At 47.3% G+C, this 19,228-nt stretch overlaps 1 protein-coding gene across 4 annotated transcripts in view; it reads right to left on the bottom strand.

Annotated features, from left to right (window-relative positions):
• KAZN (kazrin, periplakin interacting protein) overlaps nt 1-19,228 on the bottom strand; it is a 1,366,410-nt gene that overhangs the window by 19,398 nt on the left and 1,327,784 nt on the right. For all 4 annotated transcript variants that reach the window (XM_025287229.3, XM_044942850.1, XM_025287231.2 and 1 more), the window contains 2 exons: nt 8,523-8,728; nt 8,029-8,147 (listed from right to left, as the gene is read on the bottom strand). In XM_025287229.3, coding sequence (XP_025143014.2) covers nt 8,029-8,147; nt 8,523-8,728 — 325 coding nt within the window. The remainder of the gene's footprint in view (nt 1-8,028; nt 8,148-8,522; nt 8,729-19,228) is intronic.

The raw sequence follows: 19,228 nt of genomic DNA, 5'->3' as shown, positions 1-19,228 counted from the left end.
AGCTCTGGGAACTGGTGATGGACAGGGAAGCCTGGCATGCTGCAGTCCATGGGGTCGCAGAGTCGGACACAACTGAGTGACTGAACTGAGCTGAATGCCAGGCAGTGAAGTGCATTGCCTAAGTGGGAACCTTGGGGGACCATGAAGGGATCTGGATGTAAAATGGAAATGATGAGCCTACAGAGTGACGCTGCCACCCACAGCTGGCAGAAGGAGCACCCCAAACCCACTCCCCGCGGGGAGGTGGAGTGGAGACTGTGAGGAGAGCACCCCACTGGCCAAGCTGGAGACCTGGGTGGGCTTTTCCGCCTGCTCTGACTCCCTTCTCCTCTCCTCTGCTCACTCTAAGTGCCGTCATTTCTCCCCTGAACTCCGCCCTCTCACTGGTCTCCATGCCTCTGGAGCCCCTCTAGTCCCTTCCCCAGGGTGGAGCTGGCGGATCGTGCCACTGTTCCTGCTGGTGTCCTCCACGGCTCCTTGCTTCCTTCCTTCCAAGGATGTGTATTGACTGTATCTGGGTAGATGCTGCCTTATAATGGGCACATCTTCCCTCCTCACCCCTTCCTTTCTCCACCCCCCCACTCTCCAGTCTCTGGCTGGCATCCATTTCTAGGGCTCCAGATCACATCTGTTAACAGACACTCCCAATTCATAACTCTCCTCCCTCTTCTGAGCCTGAGATCCTAATGGGCTGCCCTCTTGACATCTCCTGGCTGTCACAGGCATCTCAAACTTAACAAGCTCCAGATGAAATGCCCGTCCTGTCTCCCAGTTCCAGGCTCTCACTTGCCCTGCCTCTCCCCTCCCCCACCCTGTCCATCTATCAACCACTCTGGTCAGTGTGTCTGTCCCCTTGCCTCCTTTTCTGGGGTCAAGCCATGGCCACCTCTGGCATAGATTTCTGCAACTGCCTCCTGACTGCCCCCACCCCCTTGCTCCTTCTAATCCATTTCCCCTGTGGGTGCCAGATGACCTTTTAAATATATCCATCAGGTCATGTCACCCCTCTACTTAAAACCCTCTCTCAGAGGAACCTTCAATGCATACTGCTAAGTGAAAGAAGCCAACCTGAAAAGGCTACATACGGTATGATTCCAACAGTATGACATTCTGGAAGAGGCAAAACTATGGAGACAGCAAAAAGATCAGTGGTTTCCAGGGTTTGAGGGAGAGGGAGGGATGAATAGGTGGAGCGCAGAGGATTTCTAGGGAGGTGAAACTATTCAGTGTTGTGTGGTAATGATGGATGCACTCTACCACCTGTTTGTCCAAATCCATAGAGTACACGGCACCGAGAGTGAACCCTAATGTAAACTATGGGCCTTGGGTAACAATGGTGTGTCAGTGTCAGTTCAGCTGAAGCAAATGTTCCATCTGGTGGGGGATGATGATAATGGGGGAGGCCATGCATGTATGAGGGCAAGAGATTTACTCGAAATCTCTAACTTTCCCTCCATTTTGCTGTGAAACTAAAACTGCTCTAAAAAATAAAGTCTTTAGAAATGAGGGAAGAAACAAAGACTTTTTTAAACAAGCAAAATTCAAAGAATTCATCATCAGAGGAATGAACTACAAGAAATGTAAAAGGCATTTCTTCAGGAGGAAAGAAAATGTTAATAATAACCACATGGCAATTTGGACTACACAAAAGAATAAAGAGAATTCCTAAACCTCAACAATACTCCAATACTTTGGCCACCTGATGTGAAGGGCTGATTCATTGGAAAAGACCCTGATGCTGGGAAAGCTTGAAATCAGGAGGAGAAGGACAGAGGATGAGATGGCTCGATGGCACCACTGACTCAATGGACATGTTGCTGCTGCTGCTAAGTCGCATCAGTTGTGTCCGACTCTGTGCGACCCCACAGATAGCAGCCCACCAGGGTCTCCTGTCCCTGGGATTCTTCAGGCTAGAACACTGGAGTGGGTTGCCATTTCCTTCTCCAGTGCATGAAAGTGAAAAGTGAAAGTGAAGTCGCTCAGTCATGTCCGACTCTTAGCGACCCCATGGACTGCAGCCTACCAGGCTCCTCCATCCATGGGGTTTTGCAGGCAAGAGTACTGGAGTGGGGTGCCATCAACTTCTCCGGACATGAGTTTGGCTAACTCCAGGAGATGGTGAAGGACAGGGAAGTCTGGAGTGCTGTAGTCCATGGATTCACAAAGAGTTGGACACGACTGAGTGACTGAGCAATAGAACTCAACAAAAAAACCAAACAACCTGATTCAGAAATGGGTAAAGGACTCGAAGAGACATTTCTGCAAAGAAGGTATAAAGTTGACCAATAGGCTCATGGGAAATGCTCAGTATCACTGATCACTGTGTGTGTGTGTGTGTGTGTGCTTGCATGCTCAGTCATGTCCGACTCTGTGACCCATTGGACTGTAGCCTGCCAGGCTCCCTGTCCATGGAATTTTCCAGGTAAGAATATTTGAGAGGGTTGTCATTTCCTACTCCGGGGATAATCCTGACCCAGGGACCGAACCCGAGTTACCTCAGGTGTATTCTTTACCACTATGCCACCTAGGAAGCCCTTCACTAATCATTAGGGAAATGCAAACCAAAACTATGATAAAATACCACTTCATACTCATTAGGATGGCCACTACTGAAGAAAACAAGTGTTGGCAAGGATGTGGAGAAATTGGAACCCTTGTGCACTGTTTGTGAGGACGTCCAGTGGCACAGTTGCTGGGGAAAACAGTATGACGATTCTGCAGAAAATTAAAAATAGAATTACCATGCTGCTGCTGCTGCTGCTAAGTCGCTTCAGTCATGTCTGACTCTGTGCAACCCCATAGACGGCGGCTCCCCCGTCCCTGGGATTCTCCAGGCAAGAACACTGGAGTGGGTTGCCATTACCATATGTTTCAGCAATTCCACTTTTGAGTGTATATCCAAAAGGATTGAAATTTGGGCCTTGAAGAGATATATCAGCACACCCTGTGCTCATAGCAGCACTATTCACAAGAGCTAAAAGGTAGAAGCAACTCAAGTATCCATAGATGGATGAACAGATAAGCAAAATGGGCTTGTATTCAGCCCCAGTGGAGCAGTATTCAACCTTAAAAAGGCTGACACTACACACAGATGAATCTCGAGCACATTATGATAATGAAATAAGCAGTCACAAAAAGACAAGTACTGTGTGACTCCACCTATGTGAGGAACTTGAGGGTAGTCAGATTCAACAGTAGAGTGATGGTTGTTGGCTTACTTGGGGAAGAGGAGAGTGGAGAATTAGTGTTTAATGGGGAAAGAGTTTCAGTTTTATAAGATGAAGAGTTACTGGAATGGATGCTGGTCATGGCTGCACAACAACGTGAGTGTACGTAACACCGCTGAGTGAGTGAGTGAAAGCCCCTCCGTTGTGTCCGACTCTTTGCGACCCCATGGACTTAGTCCATGGAATTCTCCAAGCCAGAATACTGGAGTGGGTAGCCTTTCCCTTCCCCAGGGGATCTTCCCAACCCAGGGATTGAACCCAGGCCTCCCACATTGCAGGAGGATTTTTTACCAGCCGAGCCACAGGGAAGCCCAAGAATACTGGAGTCAGTAGCCTATCCTTTCTCCAGCGGATCTTCCTGACCCAGGAATCAAATCAGAGTCTCCTGCATTGCAGGTGGATTCTTTACCAGCTGAGCCACCAGGGAAGCTGGTAAAGTCACACTGCTGAACTGTACTCTAAAAAAAGATTAAGGTGGTACATTTTATGGGTATTTTACCACAATAAAACTTTTTTTTGAAGAAGATTAGAAATGGTAAATTATCTTGGTAAATATGTTCCTTATTTGCTAATCTTCAAAGATAATGGCCAGTTCAAAAAATAATAATAACAATGTATTATGGCACATATGTGTGTGTGTGAATGATAGCACAATGGCAGAAGGAAAAAAGCATGTTATACTCCACACAAAGTTGGATAATATTATTTGAAGATAGTGTTAAGTGAAGTGTGTATATTGTAAACTATAGAGCAATAATTAAAAGAAGTATAGTTCAACACTCAATTAATGAAAAGTCAGTAGCAGAATTCCCTGGTGGTCCAGTGGTGAGGACTCTGTGCTTCCACCGCAGCATGTGCTCAACCCCTGGTCAGTGAACTAAGATCCCTATCCCACTCACACACACACACAAAGGTGGTCAAAAATTGAAAAGTCCATAAAAGAGCAAAAAAGAACAATAGATTTAAATAAAACAAAGAAACTCTCCCATGGCACCCCTTTGCAGAGATAAAATCAGAAGTCCTCGGGGTGACCTCACAGGGTGCAGGCTCCCCCTCCCACCGGGCTGGAGCTGGGAGCACTTCCGGGATGCACTGAGTTTGCCCTCAGATGGTGGGGGTCTCTGCCTCCCAGGCACCCATTTTCTTCCAGTCTCGCCTGGGCCCTCTCCTCCCCTCCTAGGCATCAGCTCCCATGTTGCAGAGGCTGGCTGTGTGCTGTCTGAGCTTGCTCCCTGACCTGTTTGCTCTGCCTCTTAAGAATTCCCTTCAGAGTTCCATCATACATGGAACTTTACAAATGAATTATCTGAGCACAGGGACTGTGTTCTCCAGGCTGAGTCAGTCTGATGCTGCATGCATAGCAGCAGACACTTCATCGGATGACGGACTGAGAGCAGGAAGGTGGGCTCCTGGCTTTGCTCCCCTCCTCTTGCCCCTCAGCCTCCCAGAACCTCTGAATCTGCCCCCAAAGAGCCAGGACCTCCCCACCTCCAGGCCTCCCATCCCACCCTCTTCCCCTGCTTAACTCCTGCGAGACTCTGCTGAGATGCAGTTCTCCCTAAAGCCTCAGGACCCCTGTGCTAGGTCAGGACCCTTCCTGGTGCCCACAGTCTCTGTGGAGCCCTTGCACTGTCATGCTGGGTAATCGCTGCTCAGCAGGCCAGTGGCCCACTGGACCATCAGTTTCGGGACGGCAGGACTGGGGGTGGTGCATGTGGCTCTCCACCTGGCAAATGCCCCAGAGCTTCTGATTTAGAGTCCAGTGGGCTTCCCAGGTGGCACTAGTGATAAAGAAGCCACCTGCCAACACAGGTTAGAATAAGAGATGCAGGTTCAATCCCTGGGTCAGGAAGATCCCCTGGAGGAGGGCACGGCAATCCACTCCAGTATTCTTGCCTGGAAAATCCCATGGACAGAGGAGCCTGGTGGGCTAGAGTCCATAGGGTCGCACAGAGTCAGATATGACTGACGTGGCCGCATGCACATAAATGTGCACGCAAGGAAGACAGTAAGGCCAGGCAAGGGGGGGCGGGACAGCTCCAGTCTTCCAGGAGGGTCCCCGAAACCTAGCTCCCAAGCTGGAATCTTCTGGCCAAAACAAGCTCCCTTTGAAGATGGTAAGGTGCTTGAGTGACCCGCTGCAGCCTCATCCCTTTAGAGGGACCCTTGCCAGGCCCAGCTGTTGGTTTCTTGCCCAGGGAAGGGGCTGAAGTTTGTGGCCTCTGAATCATATGCTGTTGGGGCTTTGATAGGGACTAGAAGACTTCTTTTCTCTCTGAAGGAAGGGTCTGCTCGGCAAATCAGTGGTGCATCGGGATGTGGTGCGCAGGGTTGGAGGAGGCACCTTGCTTAACCTATTTGAGAGGTCCATTTATAATCAGCAATATCCAGCTGCATGCTGGTAATTAATGCACGCCTGCCCTTCCAAACAGTTCTCTTTTCATTAAAGTTGTCCCCATGGGGCCTCAGCTTGGCAACACTTGCCCAGCTGTTGATATGAGCTACTGTAAGTGCTGAAGGTGAATAAAACAGGATGACTTTAAAAGTAATTCAAACATTTTATAAAATTTGACACTGATGCTCCCCAAACAGGAAACAGGTCAGATCTTGAAATGTGAGTCTGGGCACAGATTTTTGAAGTCATCTGAGTCATTATTCAGCATAAAAAATATGAGGCCTTTCTGGCTCCATCACCCTTAGATCTGAGACATTGCACCCCAATTTCCTCCTCTATAAAATGGGGCTACTCTTGCTTGCCTCCAGGACTAAAAGAGGTAAGAGAGGGTAAAGACCTTAGCACAGGGTCTAGGATGAATTCAGTGTTCCAGAAAGAATAGTGGCTGCTGCTGCTGCTAAGTCGCTTCAATCGTGTCCTACTCTATGTGACCCCACAGACGGCGGCTCACCAGGCTCCTCTGTCCCTGGGATTCTCCCGGCAAGAACACCGGAGTGGGTTGCCATTTCCTTCTCCAATGCATGAAAGTGAAAAGTGAAGGTGAAGTCGCTCAGTCGTGTCTGACTCTTCGTGACCCCATGGACTGCAGCCTACCAGGTTCCTCCATCCATGGGATTTTCCAGGCAAGAGTACTGGAGTGGGGTGCCATTGCCTTCTCCGCTTAGGGCTCTTAGACATGTTTAAAATCTACTAACATCTGGCTGATGAGTTGACTCCAACCCTTTTCTGGCTCTGGGAGGCTCTCAGGGGTCAACTGGATTTGGGGGGAACTTGGGCAGCGATCCTGAATTTTGAAGGCTGAGGCAGGCAGCACCACCCTGCTCAAGTAACAGTGACTGTGCTGGGAATGGAAGGGGGTGGGGTGGGGGTGGGGTTTCCAGCTTGGGTGACCCAGAGTGGTAAGCTTTTGGGGAGTGGGGGCAGACACTGGGTAAGGGTCTATGGTGGATGTGAGGTGCTTGTGGGACACTCAGGAGGGGAAGCTCAGCGGAACCGCAAGCTCTGCCCTGCCCTTCCCTCCTCCCTGCCCCCCAATCTCCCCACTCCTCCACCCCTCCCCACCATGTCCTTTAGGAAGGTCCAGACATTCTGATAAGGGCCATGACCTTCTTACTTGGCTTTCCTGGGAATTACTGTCTGAGTTTCAGATCCCGTCTCATCTCTTTTTTCCTGCCACCTCGGAATCATTCTCCAGGACACCCAGCAATTTGCTTTTCCGGCTTTTAAACCAGCCTGCCTTCCTACCCCCAGCCCCTTCTTATTTTTAATCCACAAAGCTGCTTCTGCAAATAATAGCACACACCACCAGGTTTGATTAATTAACTGCACAAAAATGATGGGGAAACCAGTGAAGGAGATAATTATGCAAAACAGAAAGTGTCAGATTTACCAGCTAGTTTTCTTCCCCTTCTGCACGCTGAGGACTGGGTAGGGGGCTCCTTTCCTTTTCCCTGGAGCTGCTTGGTGAATGAGGGGCTCCCCAATAAGTCCTGCTCACAAAGGTCAGAAGAGAGGCCGGCAGGAGCTGGGGACGGGAGGACGGCCTCGCTGGGGACACACTTGATGGGCGGATGGTCAGCCCTTCCCAGGTGTGCTTGCTGATGGACGCCCCTTCCCTCCGGGCCCTCAAACACCCCCTTGAACCTGGCCCCAAATCAGGTCCATTTCTTTTCGTCCTCGGAGAAGGCAATGGCACCCCACTCCAGGACTCTTGCCTGGAAAATCCCATGGATGGAGGAGCCTGGTAGGCTGCAGTCCATGGGGTCGCTGGGAGTCGGACACGACTGAGCGACTTCACTTTTACTTTTCACTTTCATGCATTGGAGAAGGAAATGGCAACCTACTCCAGTATTCTTGCCTGGAGAATCCCAGGGACCGGGGCGCCTGGTGGGCTGCCGTCTATGGGGTCGCACAGAGTCGGACACGACTGAAGCGACTTAGCAGCAGCAGCAGCAGCAGCCTGTAGGCTGTCTCTTACTTGGAATGTTAAGAGCTGGGCTTTGAGGTGGGAGTAGGCAGAACAAACATCTTGGCCAAATTTCCCAGGTCCACCAGGACTGGCCTACCCTCGGAGTCTAGAGGAGTTCTGGGTTGCGCCTGAAGACCCCCGACTCCCGCACTGGAACGATCCTAGGGCTCTTGGAGCTGCACTGAGTTTGTTCTCCAGCTTTCTACAGGGAGGGGCTCTACAGGAAGGGCCCACCCAGAGCGCCGCCCAGTGGCGTCCCAGGACCTGGCACTCCTCACCTGGCCCCACCCACAGCGCCCGCCCCATCACCCGTGTGACCCTGAGGCGGTCTCTGGCGGCTCATCTCTCAACTCCCCCGGGCCAGGGCGCCGGCTTACCTCCTGCCTGCCTCGGCGTCGCGGTAGTCCTCGATGGCCAGCCGGAGCTTGCGCCGGTGTAGCGAGCTACACACGCCTAGGCCAAGCTCCAGGTCTTCGTCGCTCAGGCTCAGCAGCACCTGCGCCCGGGAGGTGGGGATTGAGCGCCGAAGGGAGGCGTGGGAGCGGGGACCCAAGGAATCCCTCCCGGCGTTCCGGGCAGAGCAATGGGAAGAGCTCTGCAGGCGCCTCGCCAGAGGGCTGCTGCTACGGGAGGCGGTGGAATCCCCGAATGGACTGAAAAGGTGCTCAAGTCCAGCCCTGCCTCCCTCCAGCCAGATAAGGGAAAATTAGTCCTATTTTAAAGATGAGGAGCTGAGGATCAGAAGAGCTATGAACCTTGTTGGAGAGACAGTGATTTACTGGAGTCACTGGAGCATGAATCCGGTTCAGCCAGCTCCTGTAACTCTGGTGTGTGGGGTGGGGTGAGGGGAGAATCCCCACGGGGGTCCTACCTTCCCACTCTTGACGTTCTCCGCGCAGGCCTTGACGTACATGGGCATGGCCATGACTACCTCTAGCCAGGCCTGGACGGTACCCGCCTTCCAGTGGGACATGGGCGTGGTCCTGACCAGCTCCACCTGCTGCAGCCGGTCCATTTGCTCCTCGCCCTCCGACAGGCTGAGGCTCTGCCGCGTGGGGCTGCACTGGCTGTCGGAGTCTGCAACACACAAGCACACAGGGCCGTGCTGGGGAGTGGGGTGAGGGGCAGGCAGGGGGCAGGCTGCCCCCTCTGAGTAACCCCCCCCATGTCTTCCCCACCCTATACGGTTCTTCTTTTCAGAATCAAAATGGCTTTTGTTTTGTTATGCTGCCCCTCCCCCAATACACTAGTAACCTATGCCCTCTAAAAGGAAAAAAATTTAAAGAATTAAAAATCCAAGAAAGAATAAAAATAAAACAGAGAATCACCCCCAAACCCACGCTACCCGGAGATAGCAGCTGCTGGTATTTAGTTAAATATTCTTTGAGATCCACAGATGCCTACACTTCCTCCAATTAAAAAGTAAATAAATAAATAAAAAGTCTACAGGGCTTTTGCTTTGCTTTGAAAAGAACAAACTGGCATTATTAATCTGTGCTTAATCTGACTACATATCCTCATAAAAAATAAACAGTATTATAGCCACTGGGGGGGGAAAAAAAAAGCAACACAAAAAATGCCCACTCTTACAAACACACACAGATGCCCACATTTACATGGTCCATCCTGTTTTGTAGTATGCTGTTCTCATTTACACCATGGAGGACATGCCTCCTTCTCAGCAGTGACCTGTAATATCTTTTGACCACACAGGATTCGTGGAATGGATGCTTCACAATCTATTTCACCTGCCTCCTGTCGGTGGGCCTGGTCATCCCTCATTTTTCACTACTGTACACAACACAGAGACAGTCATTTTTGGGCAACTGGGTGATTCATATTTTTAGGATAAATGGAGCACCAGCTCTATTCCTGTACACACTGAAATGTGTTTCCGGAGTGGCCCTCACAGGCAAAAATGTCTTTCTACCAGCATTTTTCAGCCCCATTCCTCAATCCACAGTCAGCTGCATCAACACTTGATAAATATACCAAGTTCAGGTGGTGAGGAGTTAACAGAGAAGGGAAAAGAATCTTTTTCCAAAGCATGGTTAAGTGAAAACCCAAATGGATAAACTCAATACTGTGAGAAATGACAAATATTAAAAAATAAGCCTGATTTGAAAGGACCCTATATTGTATATTATACACCATTATAACAAGGTAAAAATTACATAGCCATAAAATCAGACAAATAGTAAAACAATCGGTGTGAAAAGCACAAAAGTGTTACAGTTACTGAGTTTGTATGAGGTTATTTCCCTCCTGCTGTACCTCTAAGTATCATTAAAGTTCCATAATAAACATATATAAATTTATAATGAAAAAAATAGAAACATTTAAAAACTAGGAAGCAGTATAAATGGTTATGGATGAAAGTTTAATCTGAATGAATGATACTTCATTTGTATGTCAGCATATAGGCAGTTCATTGAAAAACCTGTCATGGGAATATATTTTATATGAGAAAATGTGCACAATCTATTGCAAAATGAAAAAGCACAGTACAAGATAGCAGGTACAACATAATCCCAACCATGCTAAAATATGTATGATAATATATATAATGTGCATATAATACATGTGTTAGTCGCTGAGTCGTGTCTGACTTTTTGCAGCCCCATGGATTGTAGCCTGCCAGGCTTCTCTGTCCCTGGAATTCTCCAGGCAAGAATACTGGAGTGGGTTGCCATTCCCATCTCCAGGGGATCTTCTGTACACAGGGACTGAACCCAGGTTTCCTGCATGGCAGGCAGATTCTTTACCGTCTGAACCACCAGGGAATCCTAATAATTGTATCTATATAATATATACATATATGTCATATATTACATTGTATTAGATGGTTAAATGCTAAAAGTCTTTATCTCTGGAAAGGGATGATATTTGTGTGTGAACATGTGTGTGTGTGTGTCATGAACTTGTGAGTGTGCCAGAATGTGTGTGCATATTTTTCTGTTTTCCAAGTTTTCTGCATTGGCTATATTATTTTTGAAATTGAAAAAAAAAAAAAAACCCCACAGACTAAAGACCTTACTTCTTCAAGTCACTGAGTTTGTATGAAGCCCTTTCCCTCAGTCACTTGCCTCCCTCCATTGAAATGCCTTGGACGACTCTTGGGGAACTGCAGCTTGGTGACCATACCCACCTGCCTCGTCCCAGCTCCACCGAAACCTTTCTTCCCAACACCTAACTACCCAGCTAAGAGCCCTTCGGGGCCCACAGCCACCTGGCCTGAAAGATGCCGGGCTGGTCCAGCAGGGTGCCAGGCAGAACGACCTAACACAGGGTGGGCAGAGATGGTGCCTCGTGCCTCAGTGTCCTTCTCTGCACATTGTCGTGATACTGCTCTCTGCTGCCTGCCTCCACCCCTGGGCTGCTCTGCGGACTCAGTGACAGTGGGGCTGAAGGGGCCTTTCTACACTGCACAGACAAGGGTGAGAGGTCATTGCCACATTACTATATTTCCTTTCTCAGGCAGACAGAAGGTGACCCTGCAACCCCCAGCCCCGAAAACAGCAGATGGTACAGACTCTGTGGGTCACCAATTTGAGCACTCTTGTTGCCATGGCGCCAGGGAATGCAGAAACAGCAGCTGCCTCTGCAGCCCTGCCTGGGAGGCTCCAAGTCCTTGCCTGGCTAGGGGCCTCAGCCTAGGTGTTCCCCTCCCTCCACTGCTAGAGCTGGGCCCCCAAGGACAGGCTTGACTGGCAGGGAAGCCTCTCTGGTTGGGTGTACAGCTGCTGACCACTGGCATCCGAACAGTGTGTCCGCCTGTTGGCTAGACTTGAGAACCTCTGCCTTATTCCCATATTGGAGTCATGTCTCTGTTACATGTTTCTGGGGAGATGAGAGACCATATGTGGCTGAGTCTGGTAATCCCAGATCCCAAGACGCAACCCATGTTGTCTCTTTGGACCAGCCCTGTGGGAAGAGACTGAGGCTTCCCCAGTGGCTCAGGGGTAAAGAATCCACCTGCAATGCAGGAGACACAGGAGACGTGGGTTCAATCCCTGGGTCAAGAAGGTCCCCTGGAGGAGGGCATGACAACCCACTCCAGTATTCTTGCCTAGGAAATCCCATGGACTGAGGAGCCTGGAGGGCTACAATCCACAGAGTCGCAATAAGTCAGACAAGACTGAAGTGACTGAGCATGTGGGAAGAGACTAGGCTTTGGAGTTTAACAGACTTTGGCTTTAAGCAAATTCCTTTACTTCTTGAAGCCTCAGTTTTCCCACCTATAAAATGAGAATAATAAGAATATCTACCTCTTAGGTTAACATGACTATTATATATTCTGAATATGAAGCCATAGTAGACACTTAGTCAAGGTGGCTATTATTGGTAATAAAGAGCCTCTACCCTGGGGTTTGGGCAATTTTTTTGGCTACACCTAGAATTTGGCAGAGTTGCCTCCATCCCCTTGTATTCCTGGGATGAAATGTGGTTTGAGTTCAGCTCAGGTGCTTAGGGAGGGAACCTAATTGAACTTCTTGCACCTGAGCAGAAGTTCATTGTCCTGGTTAGAGTCAAGCCTGGTCCAGGTGGGAGGGGCAGGGGTGTCTGTGATGGGAGGGGAGGATTTGTGGATTCTCTGCCAAGGTGGGCAGCTGGGGGTGTGTTTGTGTAGCTTGGCTACGTGTCCCCAAGTAGGGGAGATCAAAGGGCATGGGAAGGGGAAAGACAGGAGAGAGAACGGAAGAGAGACTCAAAGAGCAGAACTTCAGGAAAGAAATAGTGCCACGGAACACAAAGACAGCAAGATAAACAGGAAGAAGGAGAGACTGATAAGTGGACCAAAAAAATAAAAAAGCAAATTTCCGGTGTGTGTGTATGTATATGTGTGTGTATACACACTTGTAAGTGTGTATTTTCCTGAGCTTGATGTGTTTTTGTGCGTGTGTGTGGGCAATTCTGTAGATAACAAGCCTCAGGCCTGTGCAGGGAGCTGGCTTTTCAATTCACATTATTTATGGAGTCCAGGCTTGAGGAATGCCAGAGGCCAAGCTGGGTTCATATAAGCAAAACCACACATTTTGGTTTCTGAAAAACCAGCTATTCACTAGCCCTCCTCTTTCACCCCCTCCCTGTTCCCATCCCCAGGACTGATCACCAGGGAGAAGATGCTACAGAAGGATGAAGGGTGGGGGGAGGGAACCTTTGTGGCCATAAACCATTAATTAAAGGCAATTTCCAAAATGCAGGCATTATGGTGCCAGATTTTATGTCTGGGATTCCATCAATCCTGGCCTTTATTTCCCCTCTGCCTCAGCCCTGAGAATGGGAGTAACTCATGTTTATAGCCAGGAGCTAAGCGGAGGCTACAGAGTTAGAGGGGCTGGCCGAGCCTCTGGCAGAGTCTGAGGAGGTGCCACCAAAACATAGCCATTCTGGATCCTTCTGAACATTGGGAGGGCCATGGTGGTTCTGGAAAGAGAGGGTCTCATCCTTCCAAGCACTCCGTACACATACACATACCACAGAACATCAGCAATTAGTCATTGAGGTCTCCCTGAACCTGGGCCTCTAGAGGCCCAGTTGTGTTAGCCTAGCACAGGGGTTGCAGACTACAGCCCAAAGGCCAGACCCTGCCCTCTACCTGCTTCCCTACATGAAATGCTATTGGGACAGAGCCACGCTCATTTGTTTACACATTGTCTAAGGCTGCTGTCCTACTGGGGCTTCCCAGGTGGCTCAGTGGTAAAGAATCCACCTGCCGATGCAGGAGACACAGGTTCAGTCCCTGGGTTGGGAAGATCCCCTGGAGGAGGAAATGGCAACTCATTCTAGTATTCTTGCGTGGATAATCCCATGAACAGAGGAGCCTGGTGGGCTACAGTCCACGGGGTTGCAAAGAGTTGGACATGATTGAGCATGCATGCATGCTGTCTTGTTACCAGAGCAGAGCTGAATGGTTGTGACAGATTGGTCCCAAAAGGCTAAGATATTTACTATCTGGCCTGGGTGTTCATTGGTAGGACTGATGTTGAGGCTGAAACCCCAATACTTTGGCCACCTGATGCGAAGAGCTGACTCATTGGAAAAGACCCTGATGCTGGGAAAGATTGAGGGCAGTAGGAGAAGGAGACAACAGAGGATGAGATGGTTGGATGGCATCATTGACTCAATGGACATGGGTTTGGGTGGACTCTGGGAGTTGGTGATGGACAGGGAGGCCTGGCATGCTGTGGTTCACGGGGTCACAAAGTTGGACACGACTGAGCAACTGAACTGAACTGAACTGAACTGTTACAGAAAATCCTGTATAGAAACCCTGAGGTTCCGACGTTGGCAATTGACTATGAGAGACCTGGCTTTTAAGCCCAGCTCTGCTACTTGCCAGCCAGATGATCCTGGGGAAATGTTCTAAGTTTTCTCAGCCTTGCTATTCCCCATCTGGGGTGATACTAACGCTAATCTCACAGGCCTATGTGGGGACGAAAGGAGATGATATTTGATGTGGACAAAGTGCTCACCCTGGAGTCTGGCATATTGTGGGCACTCAGTGACTGTGTGGCCTCTGTCCTCTGCAGGCTCTCGTCCCTTACAGCCTAGACCCGCTCTGTCCAGGGCTGTAGCCACAAACCATGTGTGGCCGTTGGGTACCCGCAGGGTGGTCAGTCCACATTGAGAAGTGTTGATAGTGTAAAATACACCCTGAATTTTGAAGACTTTATACCAAAAAAAAAATAAATAAATAAAGTGTCTCATTAATACTTTTAAAAATTGATCACATATTGAAATGATAATATTTGGGGTATATTGAGTTCAATAAAATACATTACGAAGACTCATTTTACCAGTTTCTTTTTACTTTTTTAACATATCTATCTTATGGCAGAAAGTGAAGAGGAACTAAAAAGTCTCTTGATGAAAGTGAAAGAGGAGAGTGAAAAAGTTGGCTTAAAGCTCAACATTCAGAAAACTAAGATCATGGCATCTGGTCCCATCAGTTCATGGGAAATAGATGGGGAAACAGTGGAAACAGTGTCAGACTCTATTTTTTTGGGCTCCAAAATCACTGCAGATGGTGACTGCAGCCATGAAATTAAAAGATGCTTACTCCTTGGAAGGAAAGTTATGACCAACCTAGATAGCATATTGAAAAGCAGAGACATTACTTTGCCAACAAAGGTCCGTCTAGTCAAGGCTGTGGTTTTTCCAGTGGTCATGTATGGATGTGAGAGTTGGACTGTAAAGAAAGCTGAGTGCTGAAGAATTGATGCTTTTGAACTGTGGTGTTGGAGAAGACTCTTGAGAGTCCCTTGGACTGCAAGGAGATCCAACCAGTCCATCCTAAAGGAGATCAGCCCTGGGTGTTCTTTGGAAGGACTGATGCTAAAGCTGAAACTCCAATACTTCGGCCACCTCATGCGAAGAGTTAACTCATTGGAAAAGACTCTGATGCTGGGAGGGATTGGGGGCAGAAGGAGAAGGGGACGACAGAGGATGAGATGGCTGGATGGCATCACCGACTCGATGGATGTGAGTTTGGGTGAACTCCGGGAGTTGGTGATGGACAGGGAGGCCAGGCATGCTGCGATTCATGAGGTTGCAAAGAGTCAGACACGACTGAGCAACTGAACTGAACTGAACCAGAAAAATCTAAAACCACATAATGTTAATGTGGTTGACATTATATTTTTACTGGGCAAAGCTGGTCTGGATGGAAAACTTTTGTTTTCTCATTTCATTTTACACCCCTCTGTTGGTTTGGAAGTTAAGCACCCTATTTCCAAAACTACTGTTTTGGGTTCAGTCGTTCTTGAAGTGTGGTGCCTGGGCCAGTTGTGGCAGCAACACCTGGGAATTTGTTAGAAACGAAAAATCTAGAAACCCACCCCAGATCTCCTGGAACAGAAATTCTGAGGGTGGGAGCCAGTGATCCGTGTTTTAACAGGCCTCCAGGAGATTCTGATGTATATGGATGTTCTAGAACCTTCTAAAATACTGTGTATATTTAACTTTATAATAAAGCCTAGGATTGATCAATATCTTACTGCCTTCTCCTAAATAGTAAGAGTTATTAAAAAATATATTAATTCTGATCATTCTTCCTGACTTATACTACCATGTCCAATATTTTAATTCCATTCTTAAAAAAAACAAACAAACAAGAACAACTCTAATTTAGACATTATGGGTTTCCCAGGTGGCACTAGTGGTAAAGAATCTGCCTGCAAGTGCAGACCAAGAGGCTTGGGTTCAATCCCTGGGTCAGGAAGATCCCTTGGAGAAGGGAGTGGCACCCTACTCCAGAATTCTTGCCTGGAAAATCCCATGGACAAAGGTGCCTGGCAGGCTACAGTCCATGGGGTCTCAAAGAATCAGACATGACCGAGCGCACACACACACACACACACACACACACACTTTAGACGCTGTCATCATGATTAATTTGTATTGGTAATATTTGCTTAAAATAATTTACCTACATGCTTACCAGTTTCTTTGTTCATCATTCCTTCTTATGTCTCAGACCTCACTTCTAGGAAGAGTTATATTCATATTTATGAAGAGCATGTTTTAAAAGTTCCTCCATAAAGAGTTTTTTGTTGGTAAGCTCTTACGACTTTTGTTTATATGAAAAAAGTCTATATGTCACCCTTGTTACTAAAGAGTTCTGCTGGGTACACAGTTTTAGATTGACAGTTTTTTCCTTTGCACTTGGAAGACATTACTCGACTATCTGTCTCCTTTTTGCTAAAGAGAAGTCAGCTCCAGTTTGATTGTTCTTTTGTTAGCTACTCTTCAGATTTTCTCTTTGTCTTTTTTGTTCAGTTTCACTATGATGTGGCTAGATGTGGATTTCTTTTCATCCATCCTGGTTTATGTAAATTGTGTTTCCTGCATCAGTGGGTTCGTTTTTGAATATTCTCAACCATTATTTTTTTATGATTTGTTTTATTGTAAAAAAGACCATTTTTAGAGTCTTTTTACAGACTATTACAGTTCTTTTTTAAAGACCATTTTTAAAGTCTTTATTGAATTTGTTATAATATTGCTTTCTTTTTTTTTTTTTGGCTGCAAGGCATGTGGGATCTTAGTTCCCCAACAAGGGATTGAACCTACGCTACTGGTATTGGAAGGTGAAGTCTTAACCACTGGACCTCTAAGGAAATCCCTCAACCATTACTTCTTTCTCTTCTCCATTCTGTTTGCTCTCCTTCTGGGATTGGACTTTCTTCCCTGTCTTACAACCTAGTCTGTCCAACAGAACTTTCTCTGATGATGGAAATGTTGCATATAGGCATATCTTGCCTTATTACACTTTACAAATATTGCATTTTTTGCAAATTGAAGGATTGTGGCAATCCTGTGTCAAGCAAGTCTATTGGCACCATTTTTCCAACATTTTCTCACTTCATATCTCTGTCAAATTTTGGCAATTCCCTTGATATTTCGAACATTTTCATTATTACATTTGTTATGCTCAGTGATCCTTGATGTTACTATTGCAAAAAGATTACCACTTGCTGAAGGCTCAGATGATGGTTAGCATTTTTTAGCAATGAAGTATTTATAAATTAAGGTATATACACTGTTTTTTTTTTTTAGACAGAATGGTATTGCACAGTTAATAGGAAACAGTACAATGTAAGCATAACTTTTATATGCACTGGGAAACCAAAAAATTCATGTGACTTGCTTTATTGTGGTATTCACTTTACTATGATGGTCTGGAACCCAATCCATGACATCTTTGAGGTCTGCCTGCCATGTACACTGTCCAGTATGACAGCTGTCAACCACATGTGGCTATGAGCACTTAACATGTGGCTAGTGCAACTGGGGAACTGACTTATAAACTTAATTTTAATTGATTCAAATATAAGTTTACATGGCTGTATGTGGCTGGTGGCTATTGCTACAGACCAGATTTCTCCTTTATGGGTTTCATCAACTTCTCTCTCTGTATTGCATTTGGGTAATTTCTTTAGACTTATTTTCCATGTTTAATAGTCTCTCTTCAGCTATTTAGTCTGCTGTTGAGTCCATCCTTTTTTTTTTAATGTTACCAACTATATATATTTTTAAATTTCTAAAATTTATATTTGGTTCTCTTTTAACTTTGCCTGGTCTTCCCAGATAGTCTCATGTTGTTTGTTCAGGTCTATGATTTTTTAGATTTCCTTAAATATCCTAAAGTATTTAATCTTAAATATTGCCTGCACATTACCATGTATTTGGTGTTGATAATTACTGTGTCTGAAAGGGCTTAGAGGGTCCAGATTGCTGTTTATTAATCTTTCTGCTGACTCTCATGCATGAACTCATATTTGATCTTATGGGAATCTCTGGCTTCTAAATAGCAATGTTTTCCTCCAGAGAGGATAGACATTGCTTCTGCTGGGGCGGGGATGAGATAGGGAGTGGGGATGACACCTGGGAGCAGGGACCACTTCACTCCCTGTCAGAGGCCCTAGGAGGATAAGAGTTGCATGTTCTGATGCTTCATTTTGCCACATCCCAAGGAAGAAGGGGGCCACAGAGGACGAGATGGTTAGATAGCATCACTGACTCCATGGACATAAATTTGAGCAAATTCCAGGAGTTAGTGGAGGACAGAGGAGCTTGGCGTGCTGCAGTCCATGGGGTCACAAAGCACTGGACGAGACTTAGCGACTGAATAGCAAAGAGGCTTACTCCCCTGTCACTGGTCCTGATGTCAGCATCTGTCCTTAGGACAAGCCCCAGTGTTTGTGTTTGGTTATCACTCTCTGCTCTGGTCCTGGTATTAGATCACGGCCTTTTGTTTTCGGATGGAAGTGCCTCAGGAATTTTCCTTACTGTTGATGAGGCCGGTGATGTGTTACAATACATATTTGTTTTGTTTCAGATTTAGTGGTTTTGTAGATGGAGGTCCTTCAGAGTCTGCCTTTCCCCTCACTGCCCAAGTGGACATCCCTCCTGCGATGGGCACTGTCCACCCAGAACTCTTCATGTTCTGCTGGCACCACGTGCATGGGTCTGTTCACCTGCCCTGCCCAAAGGAAATCCCTAAATCAGTGGGCAAACCTATCCATCTCTTTATTACCCAGGCCTGGTTCATGGTGATGCTTAATGCCATTAGCGGCGGTAAACCCCAAAGCTATAGGAAAGGAGGGAACAATATAATTTTGTTTTTAATTTGAATCTACCCAGGGATCTCTTCTGCTCAACACCCTTCACCAGCTGCCTGGATAAAACCCAAGTTCCTTACATAACAGCGCTCTGTGTGGTCCACCCTTGCCAACTTGATCAGCTTCTCCTCAGTCTCTCACCCCTCCCTGGGCTTTTAAGGAATACTTCCTCAGTCCTGCCTCTCCTAGTCCTCATCCCTAACTGGCTGTGCCTGCTGCCCTCTCTGCCCTAAAGGTGATCTGTTGTTGTCTAATCTGCCTGAACTCCTACAAAGCCGTCAGGGCCCTATTTAAATGTTACCTCTTCCAGGTCACCTAGCCTAGGCCAGTCACCCCCTGAAACACACACCCCCTCCATGGCTCCCGGCCCACACTTATGCTCACACAAGCTCTCATTATCCCAGACACTGAGCCTACACTTCTCAGAGCTGAAGTTCATTAACAGTTATGTAAT

Source organism: Bubalus bubalis, chromosome 5 (genome assembly GCF_019923935.1).
Source record: "Bubalus bubalis isolate 160015118507 breed Murrah chromosome 5, NDDB_SH_1, whole genome shotgun sequence".
Taxonomy (NCBI): Eukaryota; Metazoa; Chordata; class Mammalia; order Artiodactyla; family Bovidae; genus Bubalus; species Bubalus bubalis.
Note: the sequence above shows the minus strand (reverse complement) of the source record. Positions and strands in the feature narration are given on the sequence as shown.